Genomic DNA, 23,803 nt, shown 5'->3' with positions numbered 1-23,803 from the left:
CTGTAAGATCCTACATTATGTGGAATTTTAGGCTTGACTAATTTAGCTGTTAAAATACTAAAGGCACAAAATCTCTGTCATTCTCAGTCTCTGGACATCTTTTAAATAGAGACTGAATGACCATTTACTAGGAATGTTGGTTAAACTATTTTTGCTTCATGGATGAGTTGGTTTAAATGACCTTAGAGGTGCCTCCCAATGATGAAATTCTATGATTCTAGAAAAATGTTGCTGAAAATTTTAGTACGTTTAGATGTTAAATGAGGATTTTAGTGTCAGATGGGCTACAGACATATAGGGTATTTCCTGAGAGCTTTTAACTCTGAGAGATTTAAAAGCACTTAATATTGCTCTGTAATGAGTTGCTTTGGTTACATCTTAAAATTAACTTGTATTTCTTTTACCTTTAATCATTATTGTGAAATTTTCTGAATATGTTTGTTGTATTAACTATATTTGTTTTGGACGATTTCTTAAGTTGCTAAATCATGGAAATGACTCCCAAGTTCATCAGCTGTTTTGGCATTTTTTCACTACTCTTCTTGCTAGTCACAAGGAAAAATCATGTCAGATTGATGCTTTTGAGAGGAGACCAGGAAATGTTAATGTAATTACTTAATATTTGTAGGTCCTACATCTACTTCCTGATTCTTTCTTTAGAGGGTTATGGGATCAATAAATTTGTTATTCTTGTACCCTCTTTTCAAGGCTTGACATAATACTACATCATCCAGATCGGATCTTTTCAACAGAACTCCCCTTCTCTGAACCCAGTCTGAACTTTTGACTGATGGTGAATAGGATGTACTGCTTAGCATGGCATAAGCAAAGAATAAAATTTGTTTATATATCATTGGATTATATCCTGCTAAACAGGATTTTATATTTGATCCTGAAGATATTAGGGAGCCACTGGAGTTTATTAAGTAGGAAGTTTATGTGATTGCACTTGCACTTTGGGAAGATCAGGTTGACAGCTTAGTGGAGGATAGACTGGAATGGGGAGAGACTTGTGGCAGGAAGACCAACAAGCAGGCTGTTACAGTAATCCAGGTATGAGGAGATGTGGGCTTATAGCAGGATAGCATTATCAGAAGAAAAAAGAAGGCATTTGTGAGAAATGATACAAAGGTGTAAAATTGACAGGCCTTAACAACTGATTGAATATGGAAGGTGAGAGAATTGAGTCAAGGATAACCAGACTTTAGCATGGGGTTTGAGAGAAGATGGTGGTGCCTTTGTAAGAGGGAAGTTTAGAAGGGGTGAGGAAAGATAATGAGTTCAATTTTGGATATGTTGAATTTAACATGTCTGTGGTATATCCAGTTTGAGATTCCTAATAGGCAGTTAGAGATATGAAACAGGAAGTCACAGAGAGGTTTGGGTTGGACTACTAGATTTGAGAATCATTAGCTTACAGATGTTAATTGAATCCAAGGGGACAGATGAGATGACCAATTGAAATAGTTTAGAGAGAGACAAGAAGAGGTTCCAGGACAGACTCTTGTAGTATGCTCATGGTTAGCAGATGTGACTTGGATAACTTATTTGGCAAAGAAGACTTGAGAAAGAGCAGTCAAATGGTTAGGAGGAAAACCAAGAGAGAGATGGTAGATGAAAATACAAGTTAATATGAAGATGTAATACGTTAGAGACATCCCTAATTTCAAAGATAAGATTAATTGACTTGTCCGAGGTCACACAGGTAATGCGATAAAACTAGGATTTGAACCCAGTTTCCTCTGATTTTTCAAACTTTGTACTCTTTCCATTTTACTAGGATGCCTTCCAGTGACTGAATTTCTATAACAGAAAAATTATTATTCCAAATGAGGATAAAAAATCCAATACTAACTAGTTATGTAGAAATCAGTTGCAGTATCGGTGGAACCACATAGTGCTGCTATTAATACTGCGATACAGGTTACAGAGCACACTCTTCATATATTTGATTATTTTTGATTCTCACAGTCTGTGAGTTGGATCATGAAGGTATTAGCTTCATTTTCTAGATAATTGTAGTTCAAATAAATAAAGGATTTGCCCCCAAATCTTACTGCTATGAAGTAGCAGGCTTGGGTCTACAAGCCAGGTGGTAATTCATAGACTAGTGCTTTCCCCCAACTCCCCACTATCTTAGGAGAAATAGTGCTGTTGTCTTCTTTCATTAAATTGAAATATTTTCATACCTAATCTTTCCTTTAGGTAAAATGTAATGTGTCAAGAGCAAGTTTATAAGGAATGCTTTTGTCATATTTTCACAAGTTAAGGTGGCTGAAGTTACATCCTTTAGGGAGAAACTGTAAGTAAAACACATTTGATATATTGAACTTAAACCAAATTGTGTTCAAATGAGAAAAATTATGGCTTAAATATGAGGGTCATCACTATATACACTATCTATGTAACCCTGTATAGAAAGAGTAAGTCAAAAATTAAATTTTCAAATGCTGGTAAATTGAGGCTATTTATATATATTGCCTTGGTTAGAATGAGCTATAAACTTTTTCTTTTTTAATTTGCAGAGATGGCAGCACAGAAAAGGAAATCTACACTGGTAGAACATTCTGCTAAACGGAGGAAACTTGATAACAACAGCAAACTGACAAACTCAGCAAACACAGACAGAAACTTCGAAACACGACATGTGTCAAATAAATCAAAGTCAAATAACTGTAAAGTACAGAAGAAAAAATCTCCCAAAACCTTTGTCAAAGCTGACAGGTCAGTGACCAATAAAACCACCAATAATTTTGCTAGGTCTTCTTATCAGACTAAATTAGTTGAAAAGTCACAAACCAAAACTGAATTAAATAGAACCACCCATAAAACTTTGCCATTAACAAAATCAGCACTAAAATCTCCAAATAGGATAAATTGTCCTCAGACTTCCCCCAAATCCTCCAAAGTAAAACATAAGAATCTTTCAGGGTCTAATCACACTATTTCTAGTAATGTCCCAGGAAAGACAGAGAAAACTAATTTGAATGAAACTAAAATTTATTTTGAAAATGAATGTCAACATCAGCTGAAAACGAGGCATTCAGTATTACATTCTACAAGGACATTTAAAACTACTCAGAGGAGTCCTGAGTCAGAAATGAAATCTACAAGGGGAAAATCAAAAGAAAACAATTCTGCTACATCAACTAAAATAGTAAATAACAATAAAAAAGGACAAGGAGTTAAAAATTCTCAGAGGACTCTAACAAAATCAGCTTGCAAGGAATTAGAAAAACCATTGAATAAATCTTCTAGTGACTGTGACACAAATGAATCTGAACTAGGAACACATATGGCCACCAGGTCAACAAAGGCTTTCTTTAATGAGAAAAAATCTACCAACTGCATTCACAAAACCCAGGTGACTGTGAAGAAACATTCACAAGAACCAAGACAAAATAAGAAACCTCAGAAAAAATCAGCTCAAGAAACTGCTAAATCAAAAGGTGGCACTCAGTTGAATGAACAGCTCAATAGGAGATCACAAAGGCTACAACTGTTAGCAGATGTTTCAACAAAGTCCTTGCGTAACAGAGAAATTAAAAGTCAAGTTCTAGAACTAAAGCAGAGTATATCAACTGACAGAGCAGAGTCCTGTAGCAAAGCTAAAACTAAGCCTAGTCAAATTAAAGTTGTGCAGAAGAATTTGAAACGAAAACTCCCAAGCTCTGACTCGAAAGAAGACAGAAGCAGAGTGAGTGAAGTATCAAATTCACCAAAAAGAAAGAAATGCAAGATAAATAATAAGTTGGATGGTGCCTGTGCTCCTCAGCTCAAACAAGGATCTGAAAAATGTCAACAGCATGAAATTAAAAAAGAAGAAAAAAATTCAGTGCCTGTCATCTCCTCCCAAGACAAAAAAGCAAAAATGGCCATTTCCCTGCTTCCAAAAAGGAATGAGGAAATTAACAAGAAGGAGTTAGTTCATCCAAAAATGAAAAGCAAAACAAAATCAAAAAATTCACAACCTACAGTGACTGAAGGAAACACAGATAAACATTCAGACGAAGTTGTGAAGACGAAACGTGTTAGCATCCTTGAACTATGTGAAGAAATTGCAGGTGAAATTGAGTCAGATACAGTTGAGGTGAAGAGAGAATCTTCATTGCCTGAAGGTGGAAAAGAGGATGAGAAGCCAACAAAGTTGGAGCTGACTGAAATTGAAACACAGATGATTACTCAGAAGGAACCAAATGAAAATGTTCAGTGCAAACGTTTCTTCCCCAGTAGAAAAGCCAATCCTGTAAAATGTGTATTAAATGGTTTAAATAGACTAGCTAGTAAGAAATCCAAATGGACCAAAATTAAACTAGGAAAAGTCAATCACTTACGTCAGAATAGTTTAGGTTCTCCAATTGCTCCTAAACTGGACCCATTAAAAACTAAACCTAAACTTCCACAAGCTTCAATTCATCTGACAGCTTCAGAAATGCATCATCCAAAAAGTCAAAGCCAGTTGCTAATGCTGAAACCATGTGATGACAAAGATTTAGCATGCCAGGAGGAAAAGCAAAAAGAGGTTTATTTTCAAGAAGTCAAAAGTGGTAAAACAACTGAAAAGAACAGAACTACAGAAAGGGCTACTGAAAATGGTCAGCTGGATAATCACATTAAACCTCCTCCCAAACCATCACTGGATAATCAGATGAAACATTCTCTTGAACCAACACTTGATGAGGTAATCAATTTCATTGTGTATAATAATCAAAGGGACATGGGTACTTTGTAAAAAGTAGTTTGGCCCAAATAATCATGTCATGATTTTCTTTAGCTAAAATCCTTTAGTTTAAAAAGTCATTTGTTAAGGTCAGGTTAGGTATGTAAGAGAGGTATAAACCAAGTACTAATTAAGATATGGACAGGTAAAGGTCTTTACTAACTTGGGGAGATGATCATTAAAACCAGTAGAAGGCAATGTAAGGTACTTTCTTTGTAGTCTTTAAATTTCCGTGGAAATGCCAGTCTTTTTTTTTTTTTTTGATGGTTCCTTATTTGTAAATTTTCTGCAGAAAATCTGATTGTTTCCTGCTTCATTTAACACATTCCCACATACTCTCTTAATTCCTGTTGTTTTTAACCCTGTTTGTCTAAACCTAATATAAATTGGAGCAAGCTTATTTTTGTCAAAATTTTTACATAGTTATATTTTAGAAAGTGGTTTAAAAAACCTGAAACATTGATGCAGACTTAACTATTGTATGATAGGAAGAAGGGTCCTAGCTCAGCCCTCTGGTGCCAATTAAAATATGTGGAATCATCTAGTCCAGATGATGTTTGTAAATAGTGAACTTTATATCCTCCCACCTCACTTCTTCTTCGGGTGAAATAACCTTCCATTTCCTTCATCTGATTTTCGGTTCATGTCATTTCAAATCCTGTGTACATTCATCTGGCTTTATAATTAAGAGCTTGAGTTTGATTTCTGGAAGCCTGAAATATATAAATCAGTGTGCCCTAAGACACCTCACAGAGGGACAAAAAGGAGCATAATATATACTCTTATTTTCTGTTCCTTTTTTAGTTTTCATCATAATGAGTAAGGAATTAGCAGAGTACAACCTTTAAAAATGGGTGCTAGCTGTAGATATGCAAATGGTGGCCATCCTGCTTTTCTAGTGGGATCGTTATTCATTGACGACTTCATCACAAAAGTTACTATGCTGAATTGCACTGTAGTAGTCTTACTCTGATCTTTCCAGGTATTTGTGTAAATTGTCACACTACCTTATAAGCCAACAAGTTTTATCAGCTAACATTCATAGAAGGTTTTGTAGTTAACATACTCATATCTTTTTATTGTCAATTCTTGAGTTACTCTGTATAATTCTTGCTCTCCATTTTACAAAAAAGGAATGGGTCTTAAAAAGTGTTTTCAGTTTCCTAAAGTCACATAGGTATATAGTGTCAGAACTGAGATTTTCACCTGAATCATCTGATTCCATAGTAGTGCCTCAGCTAGGTAGAAGCAAGACTGGCACATTGTATATAGGTAGAAAGAGGATAGGAATGGGGTGTGCTGCCATTAGGAAGGATGGGAAAGTAAAAAATTCCTGGTTAAGTCAGCTTTTAACTTCTAAGGCCAGCTCATTCAATCTTGCCCAACCTACACTGAATCACTTGGTTATTTCAAATGCTATCCTTTGTCATTTGTGCAGTAGATCACTAACTTTTGAAAAAAGGAAGTGACAGTTGGGAAAAGGTAACATTGGCCAGAGTTGAAGTAAATTTTGTAGGCTGTGCTGAATTTTTGTAGGAATGATAATTTTTGAATGAATCAGTTGTCTTAACTTGTAATTTATTAAGGTAAGAATAACTCATGAACCATGTATTTTTGGGGGAGCTCCTTAATATTAGTAAGTAAAGTTCTTTGTGAATATAAAATATAATTCTCTTTATATATTCTCTTTTAATCAGTTTTAGCATCTAGAGCTTGGTTTAGGGGACAGAAATTAATACAGAGGGAGAAATGGTTTGATTCAGAATGTATTAAAATTTTGAATTGTGTATGTTCAGAGTTTCAGCTTATATTTGGAATCTAGCCCAGAAAACACTCCAATGAAAAATGCTGCAGCAGTGCCACCTCTTCTTAATCAAGCCAAAAATGAGACAGGAGAAAATAAATCTCCAGGTAATACTTTGAAATTAAGTTACTTGAATTTGTTAGGGTTCAGAGATACTTTGCCGAGTAAGAAAAAAGTCCCCCCCATAATAACTGTTCATTTCACTAAGCATTGTTCAAATCTTTTAAACTTAAAAGTTATTTCCAGATAAAGTGCAGCCTTTTATAGTGAGATTCCAGGAGAGTAAACATTTTATCTTTTCTTTTACATTCTAGAACTTGGTGATTTGGTTTTATTTAAAGAGTTCTAACATAACTCATTTATTCTTTGTTCTTTTCCTGGAGCTTCTTAGTCTCTATACGGTGGCTTTTTATTTTATTTTTATTTCAGAATACCCATAACTCACATCTTCAAGAATTGACTAATACTCTTAAAACTAGTCAGTAGCAACTATAGAGTGTTCAAGAATACAAGGCCTTTCTTGTCTTTCATTACTTCATATCCTTAATCATAACCTTCAGTTACTGAAATTCTATTTGTTTAACGCTGCTAACTCAATATAAGTTTCTTGATCAGTTTAAGAAATGTTGCCATCTATTCCACTTTTATCATACAAATATGCATGACATGTTACAAAATAGTTGTAATCTTGATTAAACCAATCATCCTTGATAAAATAATCTTATTTGAGCCATTTGATCATTGTTTTCTTGAATGTATTGGCAGATAATGAAGAGAAAGAAATTTATGATTATCATTCTGCTAAAGGAAAATGCTAAAGATAAGACCTGGGCAGTTGGAGTTACATTTATCTCCCATCTTTCTTGATGTGTTCTCATAAAAAGAAGAGTAAATCCAAAATTTGGTTCATCAGTTCAATAGAGAGGTTTTTTTTAAAATTATAAACTTAAATAATGAACATGAATACATTTGATTATACAAAGAATAGAAAAAGAAGGTTTTATATAAAAGTGAACTTGTGTAGCTTTTTTGTTTAGTTTTTTGGTATTTTTAATGGCTTAACTATCCTCGTTTCTCTTCTGCCTCCCATTGCCATTTGGGTTTTTTTAAAAATAATTTAAAATTTTAAAAAATAATTTAAATGAAAAAATTGAATAATATTAAATTTTTTTATAAAATAGAAATAAAATTTAGTAATTTTAATAATTATTTTTTAAATTTTCAAGCATTTATTTTTCCTCTGCCACTTCCCTATCCCCCTCCCCTGGGGTCAGGGGGAAGAAATGCAAAATCCCTTATATAGTTAAGTAAAACGAATTCCCATGTTGGCCATGTCCAAAAATGTATTTATTTCACAAGTCTGTCATGAGTTGGCAGCAGTTTCATTATCAGTCTTCTGGAGTAATGGTTGGTAATTGCATCGACCAGAGTTCTTATCTTTCAAGAATAGTTTATTTTTACAATATTCCTGCTGTAGTATAAATTGTTCTCCTAGTTCTGCTTACTTTACTCTTCATCAGTGAGCAGAACCAAGAGAACATTGTATATGGTAATGGCAACATTGTGTGATGATCACCTATGCTAGACTTAGCTCTTCTTAGCAGTGCAGTGATCTAAGACAATTCCAAGAGACTCATGATGGAAAATGCTGTCCACATCCAGAAAAAACTATGGAGTCTGAATGCAGATCAAAGCATGCTATTTTCTCTCCCTTTTTTTTTTCTTTCTTGTGGTTTTTCCCTTTTATTCTGATTCTCCTTTTACATGATGAATAACGTGGAAGTATGTTTAATATGATTGTACATATATAACCTATATCAGATTGCTTGCTATCTTGGCGGGGGAGGGAGAAAAATTTGAACTCAATCTTATAAAAGTGAATTTTGAAAATTATTTTTATATGTAATTGGAAAAAAATAAAATGTTATTAAGTGAACAAAAACTTTACTCTTCATCAATTCATCAGTCTTCCCAGATTTCTCTGAAACAGTTGTCATTTCTTACTGCACAATAGTATTCTGTTACATTCATATACCATAATTTGTTCAGCTATTCCCTGGGTGATGGGTACCCACTTAGCTTTCAGTTCTTTATCACAACAAAAGGAGCTGCTATAAGTTGTTTTTTTTTTAATAACTATATAGCCTTTTCCTTTTAATTTGGGGGATATAGACCTAATCGTGGTATCAGTAGGTCAAAGGGCATACTCCATTAAGTAACTTTGGAGCATAATTGATATAAATTGATTTCCAGAACAACGGGACCAGGTTACAATTCTACTGATAGTGCATCAACATGTAAAAGTTTGTATTAAACACCTCAATAAGTAAATAATTCAATAATAAAAATATTTTGTTTTGGGATAAAATCCTATATTGGTTACCCATTGTTCCTTTCTTAAAATTCATGGTGTATGAAACAAATATAATTCTATTGGCTCTAAGTAGGAAAGAAGAGAATCTAATTGGTTTTTATTAAATGAATTTATTAAACTAATAAATTTATATGTAATATTTTGACTTTGTGTGGTAGTTTGACCAGTTATATAGCTAGGAATGTGATCTTTTTTTATTATTAAATTACAGATGTAACTCCTAAGCAGCTGATAAGCACTTTTAATAACCAAATATCTAAGACCAGTGATAACAGGTATGGTATTACCTTTATCTAGATGAAAAAATGAATTCTTAAGATATTTGTGGCAAATTGAAGTTTTGGAGTGGTAGAGGAATATGTTCTCCGCAGAAGTAGATTTTTTGTTTTATTTATAGGGAACTCCTAGTAAGTAATTTCCCTTCACCGATGGAGCTCTCTAGCTGCTTTGTATCTTATAGACTTACTAGGTCACTGACAAGTTAAAGTCGTTCACAAAGTTAACCTGGGTTCATAGAGCCAGTGTTTGTTAAAGGTGGGATGTGAATCAACTCTTCCTGACTAGAACTAGCTTTTTATCTACTATGCCATGTTGCCTGTCTTGATTGGTTTAAAATTTGATAAATCATTGTGTTATATATTGAAGAATGCATTAGAGAATCAAATAAAAGGGAAAAATTGAACAACTCCATCTCTAAACCTGTATTTTGGTAATCCTTGGGGGAGAAGCTAATCCAAACCTGTTTTCCAGTTGACACCATTCTGTCATAGAGATTAAATTACCATTTAGCTTATTTGACAAGACTTTTTATCTTGTTTTGTTTTTCCAAAATCAGTGTAAATTCCTGTAGGGAAAAAAATTAGTAGCCTTTGATAAGAAAATACTCGTAACAAATTGACAAGTTAGGTAAATGAAAAATCAAGTTAAAAAAAGAAGTAGAAGCTAAAAGATGATGATAGACATTGTAGTATCATGGACAGAACACTCATTTTAAAACAAGGAAGACTTGTATTCAAGACCCTTTTCAGACTGGCTATGTGATACTGAGCAAGTCACTTAATTTTTCAGTGTTACAAGTAACTTTTAAAATTGTAGTTTCAGAAGACTTGTTGATCTGCATTGGTAGAGGGAGTTTCTTAACCATCATCTCCCTGTGCCATTTAAACCATAGGTTCAATTTTTTAAAAAGTCATGATTGAGATTATTATTAGTTAATATATTTGATCACATTAGTGAAAATGGAAAGAAAATTTTCATTAATTCTCAAAACATAAAAAGTATTGCAGTTTTTGTAGAATTTTTTTCCAGTTTTTATGGCAGATTTATTTTTGTGTTTTAAGCCTATGTAAATGTATGTATACTTTGAAAGACTATCTCACATATTTGAAGGAGTAAATAAGCAAACAATTTACAAGGTTAAAAAAAAATCCGTAGTAGTTAGTCTCTTCATTTTTAGATTCTTAATTAGCATGCTCATTCAGGCTTACTAATTTGTCTAGAAAAACCTTTTTTTTCTTAGAATTCATTATTTAATCATGAACACCATAGTAAATACTACATTGCTTAAAAAAATGTTTGAAATTACCTGGAGTTATTATGTAATTCAGTGTAATCTGTTTTTTAAATTTGAAGGGTGAGTTTCCCAAACCATTCATCATCAACAAAGTGCAATTCTCCTTTGGAAATAAAGATTTCAAAAGATTTAAAACTAAAAGAAGCAGAGAAGGATGGTGATAAGCAGTTGATCATAGTAAGTTATTTTAAAATTTTGTTGCTTTTTTCTATCTTAGTCATTTCCAGATATACCTCTATACTTTCCCAGCCAAATCCTTATAACAATACATTTTCAGATATGGTTAATTTTCAAAAATAAAAACTTGTTTTATTGATTCTTTTAAAAAATTTCCATTTTTTCAAGTAACAAATCTATTTTCTCTCTTGAGTTACCTCCCTCCCCCAACCCCCTTGCATTGAAAAAGAAAACTTTGTAACAAATATGCATAATCAAGCTAAATAAACTCATGCATTGGCCATGTCCAAAAAATAGATATCTCAGTCTGCACTTTGAGTCTTATTACCTTTCTGTCAGGAAGTGGATTTTAATCATGTTTAATCATTAGTCCTTTGGAAATGTGGTGGTCATTGGACTGATTGTAGTTCTTAAGTTTTTTAACATTGTTTGTCTTTATAATGTTATTATATAAATTTTTTATTCTGCTTCTGCCCATTTAATTGATAAGACTTTTAAAGTTTATCAGTCTTCCCTTTCCTCATTTTTTACAACACAATAATAATCTGTTACATTCATGTATCATAATTTGTTCAACCCTTTCCCATTTGATGGGTACCCCTTTAGCGTTCAATTTTTTGCCACCACCAAAAGCACTGCTATAAATATTTTTGTATTTATGTGTCCTTTTTCTTTATTTGATCTTTTTTATGGTAAAGGCTACTATACTATTGCTTAGTAATACTGTTGCTTAGTAAAAGGTTATGCAAAGTTTAGTGAATTTTTAGACATTGTTTGAAGTTGTTTTCTTGAATAGCTGGGCTATTTCAGAGCTCCATTAACCATGCATTAATGTGTTTGTTTTCTCATATGCCCTCCAACATGTATTACTTTACTTTTTTATCATCTTGATTTTGTCATTGAAGTTTACCTGATAGGATTAAAGAGGGAGTATGTATGGGATTTTCTGGTCCATTTTTCATTGGTTAAAAATTAAAATAATAAGTGAGCTGTCACTTTATCTTGCCCAGAACTCAGTTTCCATACCACTTCCCAGCTATTGCTACACTGTTCTGTACTCCAAGCTGTAACTATTTTCTAGCTCCCTCAGTTCCCCTCCAGCTCTTCCTGTATGTTTTATTCCCCAAGTAGAATGTAAGCTCTTTGAGGGCAGAGACTATATTTGCCTGTATTTGTATTCCTGTACTTAGCACAATGCCTGGTATGTAGTAAGCACTTTCTTGCAAGTATCTTAAGCTTAATATGTGTAACACTGAACTCATTATTTTTTCCTCTCAACCCTTCCCTCTTCCAAACCTCCCTGCTTTTGTCAAAGGCCCTACATCTTTCCATTGTATAAGGTTTGTAATTTAATCATTACTCAAATCTCATCCAACTCCAGTGTTCCCTATTGCCTCTATGATAAAATACAGACTCCTCTGCTTAACTTTTGAAGCCCTGTACAACCTGTCTTTACAGTCTTTCTTTGATCCAGCCAAACTGGCTTTCCTCTTTTCCTTTCACAGGGTGCTCCATTTCATATCTCCATGTCTTCATTGGCCATTCCTTATGCCTAGAATTCACTACTTTCTCCTTACTTCCATCTCAGTCTCACTTTTCCTTTGAGATGAGAGTCAGTCACCATCATCAGTATGGAGTCTTTTCTGATCTCTGCACTAGTTGTTCGCCTCTCTCTCAAATTAACTTGTATTTAACTACTTTCCATATATTTTTATTTATTCACTTTATCTTAGGCTATATGTATTTTTATATATACTCTATTTGATATCTCCGCCTTAGAATGTAAATTCCCATGTGAGTAGGGATGGTTTCAATCAGTCAGCCAACAAATATATACCTATTGCCAGGCACTGTTCTAGGCCCAGGTGATACAAGTACAAAGAATTTATCAATATTCATTGATTAATTGATGTATATATTTAATGGAAGTTTTTCTGGTGATATCAGAATAGCATAATTTCTGTGGAAAATTATTGAATATATACAGTTTTAATTTAATTTTTTCTTTTCTTCCTTTTAAAAAATTACTTCTTTATTCATAGCATTCTTTAAAAAAATTTGAGTTCTACATTTTCTCTCTCCTGTTCTTCCCCCACCCATTGAGAAGGCAAGTAGTATATCAGTTTTGTATGTGAAATCATGCAAAACATATTTCCATATTAGCCATGTTGGGGAAAAAAAGCCAAGAAAAATAAAGTGAGAAAATTATACTTCAGTTTGCACTCAGAGTTCATCAAATCTGTCTCTGGAGATGGATAACGTTTTTCGTAATGAATCCTTTGGAAATATCTTGGATCATTGTAATGATCAGAGTAGCTAAGTCTTTCACGGTTAATCATTGTTACAGTTGCAGTGTACATTGATCTTCTGGTTCTTCTCACTTCACTCTGCATCATTTCATATAGGTCTTCACAGGTTTTTCTGAAACCATCCTGCTCATCATTTATCATAATCATATACCACAACTTACTTGTTCAGCCATTCCCCAGTTGATGGGCATCTGCTCAATTTACAATTCTTTGCTAGCACAAAAAGAGCTACTATCAATATTTTTGTACATATAGATCCTTTCCCTTTTTCTTTGATCTCTTTGGGATACAGACATAGTGGTACTGCTAGGTCAAAGGGTAAGTACAGTTTTATAGCTCTTTGGCTATAGTTCCATATTGGTCTCCAGGGTGGTTGGACCACCTCACAACTCCACCACATCCCTTCCAGCATTTATCATTTTCCATTCCATACAGGTTCCTTTAAATAAAAAATATTAAAAAGGAGTAAGTTTCAAATATTTTGCATGGAAAATCCATACTGTGGTAGTCAAATTATTCTTTTGATTGTAATTTTTTGCATTGTAGATATGCATAAAACTTTTATTCAGGAAACAGTTCTTATCATTACAAATATTTGGACTTAAAGTACAGGGTGTCCCTAAAGTCTGGACACATAGGAAAAATGCATATTTTGAAATATTTGGAATATTAACAGACCTTAGCCCCCTTCACTTCTTTTTCTGGGGTATGCTAAAGGAGAAGGTGTACTCAATGAAAATCACAGATGCAGTACATTTGATTGAACGCATGAAGACTGGATGTGGTAAAATTGACAGCAGTGTGGAGTTATTGCATCGAGTTCAGGTGAATCTTGAAGCGCATCAACCTTTGCATCACAAGTGATGGAAATCATATTGAAGATGGTATTTGTTAATATTTCCAATTAAATAAAATGATGTTGAAAATTTCCTTCATTTTATTTCTTGAAAATATGCATTTTTGCCTATGTGTCCAGACTTTAGGAACACCCTGTATTATGAAACTTAATCATGATGAAACCCTAAAATTTTTATGTGTATTTCTTCATTTAATCATTACAGGATTCTGTATAATGAGAGATCAATAATATTTTTAAAACTGGTTTCTTTGTGTACAAAATTTCACACATTAAATGTAACAACTGCTAATTCATTTATTAGATACAGTTAGTTTTCAAGTTACTCTTTAATTTTAGAGTCCAGTTTTGACATTACAGATTTTTCTTTCCACATTTCATCTTACATATGTTTATATTCAGATTTACGAATTATGTTCAGTTTTCAGAAATGTTTGAGTAATATGTTGTGTCTTTCTTAGGATGCAGGACAAAAACGGTTTGGAGCAGTTTCCTGTAATATTTGTGGGATGCTTTACACTGCTTCAAATCCAGAAGATGAGACTCAACATTTGTTATTCCACAACCAGTTTATTAGTGCTGTAAAATATGTGGTAAGAGAATTTCATGGTTCTTTAAGGGTAAATGGCCGGATTTTTTAGTGAGATGGGTTCTCAAAAAGATTAATTCTTGATTGGTTTTTAAAATAATACTTCACATATTTTCCAGTTATAGTTTTATAAGATAAAACATAACATTTCTGGAATAAACTGGCTTTTTTTTTTAAAGAAATTAACTAATGTTGATCAATTAGTATTGGTGGAGTTTTTCTTTTAAATAAACATTTTTATTGCTGTTGTTCTGGGCTTGTACTAAGAAATAATGTTGTTCCACCTGGGCAGTTCTTGCTTTCTTTATGAGCATAGAATAATATCAAAATTTTGAGTTTCTTAATAGTCCAATGGCTTGGAACAATTTTGTGTCTTATGATTATGTAATGGTATTCTAAAAAATGACATCTAGATGATTTTCAAATTTTTATTTCTCTTTGGCCATTATAAGAGACTACTCTGTAGAAAAAGTTTTCTAGTAGTTTAAATCTCTGAAGCCTTGCTTAAAAAAAAGTTACATTTTAAGTTCCTATTTTTTTTTCCTATTTAGTAGTATAAGGATAAGGGAATTGTGTGTTTTTTTCTTTATATGCATGTTAGGTCTATTGGGTAATTTTTAACATTTGAGTTTAATGTAGTAAAATTTTCAGCCATTTTGAACTATTTTCGATATCTTGTGAAAATAGCAATTTTATACCAAAGCTGTTCCCACATAATCTGAAATACAAACTGGAATCCATATTTACATACATGTTACCTTCAGTACTGTACACTCACATAGACAAGACCTCCAGGATATCTGAACTGAGATCACCAATTCATTTCATATAGGCATTCAGATTAGCACTAGAAAATTATTCAGATGTTTTTACTCTGGCCCAAGTTAGAGCCTTTTTACCTTAAGTTAAAAAGACCTCTTATCTTTCTCCCTCAGATAAAATTTTTGCCTTTATCTGTGTTACTAAAGAAGACTGTTTCTGCTTCTCTAACATTTTTCCTCAAATATGCTAAGCAAATTTTAAGATTCATGTATGCAGAAAATCTGTCAAAAGATACAGATTTATTTCTTGAAAACTACCTTCTTCCAGTTTGCTTATATCAGTACTCTTCAACAAAATGATATTTTAGCATGGGACTTCTTAGTTCTAGAATCCTTTTTCTGACCTGCTAAGAAAGCAAAATAAAAATGTGTATATATATAAAATATACATACACGTGTATGTGTATATATGCATGTATATACACACACACATATATATACATATATGTGATGTAGTTAATTATAGCTTACTTACAATAAAAATATTTCACTTGATTTTATTTTGAAAAGTAGTTTAAAATTTGGATACAACTTAATTTAAATTGCCACTGAAGCCATTATGATCAAATGCAAGTGAGAATGCAGTGTGTCAAATTCTCATTGAGGTAAAAACTAAGAGTGCATTTCTGAGCACAGAATTGAAGATTTTGCTTTAAAATATTTTGTTGAGTAGACCAAGAATTGAAGTTAGTAATAGTTATTTCATATCTCCTATAATTTACTAATAACTAAGTTGATTATCTTATGTAAAAAGGAATGAAATTGACCTTTTTAATAAGTTATGATTTTTTTTGGGGGGGTGAGACTCCAAAAAGAATCTAAGGATTTTTTTTTCTTTTTTTAATAGATGGGACAGAGCTAAGGGTTGTTGTTTTTTTGTTTTTGTTTTTAATATAATTTTTTGTTTGCTTTTTTTTTGAACCTTGAGAGAAGGAATTGAGTTTAGCAGATGGTCTTCCTTTGCACCGAGGTCCAAATTCTTATTTAACTTTTTATGTTATAAGAATGTTTTCCGTTTCATATATATATATGTGTGTGTAGTATGAAAAATAAAAATCTAATACAATTAACTTTTTAGTTTTTAGGAAAAAGGTGAAAATATTGATGCCCAAAATGTACTGAGGGGAGCATATAGTTTTGATTTCTTAGTTATAACACCAAAATGAATTTGGCTAATTTTGTCCTTATTTTATCTTCTGTGTTGCTTTTTTTGTGTCTTTCTTCAAATGTGGAGTATATTTAAAAAAAAAAAGAGTTTAGTGTTTTGGCCTTATTAGTCATGTTAAAAGTAACATACTTTTAAAAAACTATTCAGTATTTTTGTTACACTAAAGAATATTAAAATACAAAATAAAAGGGATAATTCAATTCCTTTTTAATTAGCAACCTTTAAAAATTATAGATGCCTTTGTTTTTATACAGTTGTCACTTTCCAGTGATTCTTCTCCTTCCTTAAGCCATAGAACATGTCCTTATTTGTAACAGGTAAAATAAGCCAAACAAATTAACACATTGGCCATGTCTGCTAATTTAGACCTCCTTTTTCACTTGTCTGTTTGCTGAGGTGTGGGGAGCAGTCTTCCTCATCAGTCCTCCAGAATAATGATTATGGATATTATACTGACGAGAGTGCAGTAAAAAAACAATCTTCAAAAGGGAACGACATTCAACGTTGTTATGATAAGAATTTCTCCCCCTAAACTTATATTGTATCTCATAGTGTTATAGATCTAGGTGACTTTGGGTTTTTGAAGGTTATGTTAGCATAGTGAATGCTCTTTCTAGATCCTTTGCAAAGCCCAAAGTTTCCTCTATATGTGTGAGTTGTTCATAGTAACCAAGATGAATAGAAAAGCTTTCAGCTATGTCCCTGTCAGGCATGTCCCTTATGTCCCAGGTATCGTGTTTGTGGTCTGAGGACCAGTGCAGCTCAATCCAGAATGACTTGTTTACTAACGTGGTGGAGATGGCTGTATTCATTGGTGAAATCATGGATTGTTGAAATATAAAAAGATTTCCTCTAGAAACTGGATTAGTATTCTTAAAATAGGCTTTTTTCCTCTGTGAGATCAATAATATTTAAATCATGTGCATATAATAAAGCCCTGTAAACATTCTTTGTTTTTCTGACAATTTTTGGCCTACTGAAACATTAAGCTTCTGGTCTCTTCCTTTCTTATACTTTTCTGTGAAAACAGCTTCATTTATCATACAACTTTAGAGCTGGAAAGATTCTTTGGAAATCATTCTATTGCAGTCTTCTCATTGTTACTTTCTTCACTTTATCCTCTCTTCCTTATTTTGGATACCGTTTGGAGAGAAACATTTGGACTAAACTGTTGGAGACTCTTTAGGAGGTAGCTTCTTTTTCATCAAGGAGAGACTTCGCTTTTTGACATAGACCTAGGAGCTTCCTTAGTATATGGAGATAATGGTTCCTGTAGGAAAAGGAGCTCAGGGTGACTTTCGGACAGATTTAACTTTGTACCACATGACCAAGTCAGATATTTGTCTTTGATCCCCAGTCTCAGCTGTAACCTCAAACTCCCACTAGGTGTCCAGAATCACCTTTAGTTTTTCTAGTGACTAATCAGAATAACATTTGGATTCATTATGAAGCTCCTGGTTTAAACTTTTTTCTCCCTTAAATCTTTAATACTAACAAGTACTTGTGTGCTAGGTACTGCGGAGGATGCAAAGAAACAACAGACATAGTCTTTGTTTCCAAGAAACTAAGACCCCAAAGGCACCCCCTACTCATCTCCCACCCCAACTCCCCACCAGTCTTTTCCAGGTTAATTATTCCCAATTCCTTCAATAAGTCCTTTCCAGTTTCTTAAACCTGTCAAGACCTTTTTCACTATCTTTGTTGCACTCTTTTGCACCCTTTCTTCCCCAGCAGATTGGATCCTTATTCATCTCCTCCTTGAATCTTCAGCCTCTCCTATCAAGAGGTTCTTTTCCTACAGCTAAGTGGTCCTTAAAATACCCACTAAGCCTATCATCACTTAACTCTCCTTTTCTCAGCCAGATTCCTTTAAAAAGTTGGCTATAGTTATTGCTTGGGAGAAATTGGCTTGGAGAGACCTGGGGGAGCCCTTTGAGACCCTCCTGAGAGATGCTCCAAGCTCTGTGTCCTTGGCCTCTCCCTCCCTCGCAGTGTCCACAGACGTGTGTGAGCACCAGCCTAGAAGCTTCTAGAGGGAAGACCCCTGCCTGGTTGGCCATTCCGGTATCCTCAGCATAGCTTGGCACCATGTCACAATCATTAGAATAGCAGCCATCATTTACAGCACTTTGTGCTTGCAGAGCGCTTTACAAACATTATCTCGTCTGATCCTCACAGCAACCCTGGAAGCCTCGTGTTACAGGAAACTGAGGCAGACAGAGATGGAATGACGTGCCCAAGATCACACAGTTGCTAAGTGAGGCAGGATTTGAACTTGGTTTTTCCTGAGTAGTTGCCCAGTGCTCTAACCACTGCACCACTAGCTCACAGAGTGAATGTAGATATCAAATAGTAACTGTTTCTCTTTTGGCCAGGAATTCTGAGGGGCTTCTCCTCCCAGTTCGATCAGAGTGAGAACCTGAAAAGACCTTAGCCTGAAAGGACCAGAGTCTCCCATTGCATCCTGGGCGATGTCTAGTCATCCTGGTGAATATCAGGTCACCAGACCCAGATGGCTCTGGAGGAAAAATTGAGGCTGGTGACCTTGCACAAACCCTCCCCCCCCAACTCAAATAAAAGTCAACTGCAAGTCATATCATTTCCCTGAAGTCATGGTCCTCTTCAAGAACGAAGGACAAACACAACAACCGACACTTATTGCCTCTAGTTTCACACCCTTCAGTCCTTTCACCACTTGCTGAAATAGCATGATCTTTCCAAAGTTACTAGTGATCTCTGATTTGCCAAATCTGATGGTCTTTTCTACATCCTAATCCTTCTTATCTCTATGCTTTATATGACAATGTTGACCACCCTCTTCTCTTGGATGGTCTCTCCTCTCTAGGTTTTTATGATACTAGTCTATCTTGGTTCACCTCCTACTTGTCTGATTCACTCCTCAGTTTCCTTTGCTGGCTCATTATCTACATCATACCCCCTCAGTGTGGCTGATCCTATCCCTGGGCTCTCTTCCCTTTCTTGTAGTAACCTTATTAGCTTCTACAAGTTATTAACTATCATCTTTATACCAATCACTCTTATATTTCTATATCTAGCTCCAGTTTCTCCCCCAGCTTCAGTCCTACATTACCATTTGCCCTTTTGACATTTCAAACTGGATATCTCAGAGATATCTTAAACTCATTTTGTCTGAAACTGAATTCATTATCTTTCTAAATCTTACACTCTTCCAACCCTCCCTACGCTACTTGAAGGTACCACCAACCTTTTAATGTTTCAGGTTCATAGTCTTGGCATCATCCTTGATTCCTTCCTCTACTCACCCTACATATCCAGTTGGTTGCCAAATCTTGACATTTCTACCTTAAATATCTCTTTAATCTAACCCCTTTTCTTCACTCACACAGCTACCTTAGCTCAGACCCTCATCAACCCTTGCCTAGATTATTTCAGCTGTCCCTTCATTGGTGTCCCCGCATCTCTTCTCTTTCTACTTAGGTCCACCCTGTACATTTCTGCCAAAGTAATTTTCATTAAGCACAGATCTGACTGTGAATTTCTTAATCAACTTCAGTTGCTTCTAAGATAAAATTTAAACTCTTCTTTTTATCGTTTAATGTCCTACAATACCAGAGGTTCCCAAGCATACTTGGCCTACCTCCCCCTTTAAAAAAAAATTAGTCAGCTTCCCCCTGGAAATCTACTTTCTTTAACCCTTTACCTTTTTTTTTTTAAATCTGTGTCATTTCAAAAATATATAAAATACTTTTTTAAAAAAATGACACATCTTAAATTTAATAATTTTTGTAAATTTGTGGGTTTTTTCCTGCATTGAAATTTTGATGATGCAATATTGCATCATGTGACCATATAGTATAGTATTGTAAACAAGTCATTACATGCACATATTCCTGCCAGCGCATGCTGGACTTCCAGACAATGCATGACATGATCACCGGCCGATACTTGCTTGTTAACACCTGTTGATGGACTTGACCACTTATCGGTTATAACTTGCACTTTGTGTATTTAGAAAATAATGTACTTGCTACTTTAACTCTGTTACACAACAAATGAAACATGTGAATGGTTTTTCAAAATTCTCTTCTTTTCTTTTTTTATGCTTCCACTGCCCCCTTATTTTTATTTAATGTCCCCAATTGCAACTGAGGCTACTGTTGCCCCCTTGGATCATTCTAGCACCTGTCGAGGTGGTATCGCCCACTTCGGCCTATAGTCTGTCTTTCTAGTCTCATTGGACATTACTCTCCCCCATGACCTCTGTGATCTAAAGTGATCTTTTTGTTCCTTGCTTCAGACACTCTCACTTTTTTTTTCTAGTTTTGTACTAGACTCTCCCAGACTCTCTTCCCCAGACTCTCATTTCTTTTCTTCTTTTCCGAGTGTTTCTCTCTTAAGATGCAAGTTAGGTACCATCTTATGTGGGAAGCTTTTCCTGCTCCGCTCAACTGGTAGTGCCTTTTCTCCCAAACTACCTTGTATTTAACTACTTTGTATGTACTTAATTGATTAACTTTATGTTTATGCTGCACATGTACTTGTTTATCTACCTCATTAGAATGTAAGCTCCTTGTGAGTAAGGATTATTTCGTCCTTTGTACTTGTACACCTAACACCTAGTGCAATGTCTGGCATGTAAATAGGTGCTTAATGTAATCCTTGTTATTTGATTGAGTTATAAATATCCATCTTAAATTCTGGTACCCTGACCTGAATACAGTGGACTGACCAGATAAGAGGGGCTAATACCTCCTTATTTCTTGAAACTGTACTTTTCTTAGTGTAGTCTAAGACACAGTAACCTTTTTTGGCTACTATATTACATGACTCAGTATTGAGCCCATTAAAACCCTTAGATTTTTTCTCAGTCAAACTGTTATGGGACTATGCTTCCCCCATCATATACTTGTGAAACTGTATTTTTTGGAACCCAAGTATAAGATTTCACATTTATCCTATTGGATTGTGTTTTATTATATTTAGCCCATTGCTTTAACTTGGATATTGTCTTCCTTTAAAGTGCTAAGAGCATAAAGATAGTAATTAATTGTGGGTCATAGAGCCGTGAAAGAATCATAAGCTAAGTACTTGGTGAACTTTGAAGTGCTATAGAAATGTGAATTCTTTTTATTATTGTTTCCTTACCCTTCAGTATGACTTTGCAAATGTCCTATTATTATTTTCTTTCCCAGTAGATGTTTTAGTACTACTTCAGATAGAAATGAGCTTGATGGGTCATTGGTTTGATCTAACATGTCATTTCTTACATTCTGGTCATTTGAAGTCTGATCACTTGTGATCAGAGACACAAAGAGGTCAGTGCCATAGAGGTGTTTTCTCTAGCATCATATCCCTGATATTTGAGGATCACTGAATATTTTAATATCAGGAGAATCAGAGTTACTTACAATATAAAGGTACCAGTGCCATAAAATATAGGCACTCATATTTGGATGATTAAGTTAACTTGTTGTTTCAACAGTCCGGCTAGCAGCTGTTTTGGGGGTATAAGACCAACCCAAGCCCAACAACAAGAATGCTACCAGCACACTGCAAAAGCACAGGTTCTTTTGATTTGCTTAACTAAGGAAAGCTATGTTAAGGGGTTGACAAGCTTACTTTAATTTAGCATACAAATATCATTCACTTAGTTCAGGGGAAAAGACCAGCACCCTGAACTTCAGAGCAAAATACAAACAAGTCACAAACATCAACAGACAGACCCAATACAATTCATAGTTACCAACATCTAGGTCCAGCCTGGGAGCTCAGAACAAGGGCTGGCCCAGAGTCATGCGCACCACCACTGCTGTGGGTAAGAGCTCCAAAGAAGAGAAAGCCAACCCCTAGTTTTATATCTTTTTCAGTGTCAGGGGTGAGTCACACATGTGACTCACCCACGTGACCTAAAATTATCACAAAGAGGCTACTTAAACCCATGTGGTCTCAGAGCCTCTGATGTCCCAAACCTATCACTCAAACTCATGTGTAAACTAGGCCCTCCCCTGCGTTAGCCCCACCTTGGGCCCCACCTTAGTTACCAATCCACATCCACATAGGTTTTATACTTAATAGGGGTTGGGCCTGGGGCTTAGCACGTAGTAAGGCTCAATGAAATACATTGAATTACTCAAAGGAAACAAAAGCCAGCTAAGTGCTAAGAGCCCATTTTGCTTACCAACAGACTTGTAGGACATTCTGGTTTGTTTATTCAAGAGAAAGTAACATGAGATAATTGAAAGAACACTTGGTTTCTAAGTTCTGACCCTGTCACTTAACCTACTATATACTATTGAACAAGGCAGTTAGTGTGCCTCAGTTTCTTCACTTGCAAAATAGATTATCTCTACCTTTTAATATTACGTGATTCTAAAATGATTTATTATATCAGTGAAAAGAACCTTGTCTTACATTGTGGTGTATCGTGTCATATATTTTCTGAGGAAATGTCAGCATTTTCACTTTCTGAAGCACAAGATAGGTCTTCTTGATGTTCCTCAGTAGAAGGAGAGAAAGAACTGTGATCTACTTCTGTGGTCAAGCGCCCTAGTCTTAGCTATTGTATTAGCCAAAGGAGACACTGAGTTATTTTAGACATCACTTTCCATGAAAATTGGGCTGCCTGCTAGATGATATCTAAGATCCACTCCAGCTTTGATTGTATTCTCTTCTCTTGTTGTATTGTATTTGATTGTTTTCCTTCTGTTAGAGGAAGAACTTATATATACACGTCAACATACCTTATGGAACAAGACTGGTAAATTAAGACCTGAAGCTCTCTTATACTTTTCTAATGCTACAGTGCATAAGTATCATAGCAGTGTAAAAACTGAAAGATAATTTTTAAGCACATGCAAGTCTTGAGTGATTCTTTTAGGCCATTATTGACATCTAGATTAGAAGTTAAGGTCCATTTTATTTCATCAGTTTTTTCTAATAGTTGTACTTAGAGATTTTAAGTGGAATATCATTTAGTGTTTGGGTAGTTTAGTTTACAATTTAAAGTAGTCTGGTTGGGTTGCTGTCACAAACTGTAGTATTGAAATGTAAAAGAGAAGTTATGATGATAAATTATACATGGGCTCCTTTCTAAAATACTTGCTCCAAAGAAATATCTAACATAATCCTTTTAAAAATTAATTGCTTGAGATGTTTTGGTATTTACATTTTTTAATAGTTTGACCCAGATATATACACATAACACCCACATTTAAGAACTGCTTCAGTTGACATTTTAACAGGCAGTTTTAGTATAATTCTTTCATATATTAGCTTCTGCCTTATCTTCAAAACAAATAGTTGGATGAATCTGTATTTCTTCCAACTATGTAGCTCTCAATCTATCCATGCCTTAACTTTCTGTGAGATGCTTGTTTATATCCTGTAAATGTTCCATAGGGATCATATAGTATGAAAGCTCTTTGAGATTT

General features: G+C 34.4%; 1 protein-coding gene across 1 annotated transcript in view; it reads left to right on the top strand.

The window, feature by feature from the left end:
• ESCO1 (establishment of sister chromatid cohesion N-acetyltransferase 1) overlaps positions 1-23,803 on the top strand; it is a 61,904-nt gene that overhangs the window by 19,053 nt on the left and 19,048 nt on the right. Inside the window, exons 4-9 of the mRNA XM_036740958.1 lie at positions 2,206-2,302; positions 2,526-4,681; positions 6,517-6,631; positions 9,110-9,173; positions 10,531-10,648; positions 14,275-14,406. Coding sequence (XP_036596853.1) covers positions 2,528-4,681; positions 6,517-6,631; positions 9,110-9,173; positions 10,531-10,648; positions 14,275-14,406 — 2,583 coding nt within the window. The 5' untranslated portion in view covers positions 2,206-2,302; positions 2,526-2,527. The remainder of the gene's footprint in view (positions 1-2,205; positions 2,303-2,525; positions 4,682-6,516; positions 6,632-9,109; positions 9,174-10,530; positions 10,649-14,274; positions 14,407-23,803) is intronic.

The sequence above is a fragment of the Trichosurus vulpecula genome, chromosome 1 (assembly GCF_011100635.1).
Source record: "Trichosurus vulpecula isolate mTriVul1 chromosome 1, mTriVul1.pri, whole genome shotgun sequence".
Taxonomy (NCBI): domain Eukaryota; kingdom Metazoa; phylum Chordata; class Mammalia; order Diprotodontia; family Phalangeridae; genus Trichosurus; species Trichosurus vulpecula.
The sequence above is the reverse complement of the archived record's forward strand: the minus strand, read 5'-3'. Positions and strand labels throughout refer to the sequence as shown.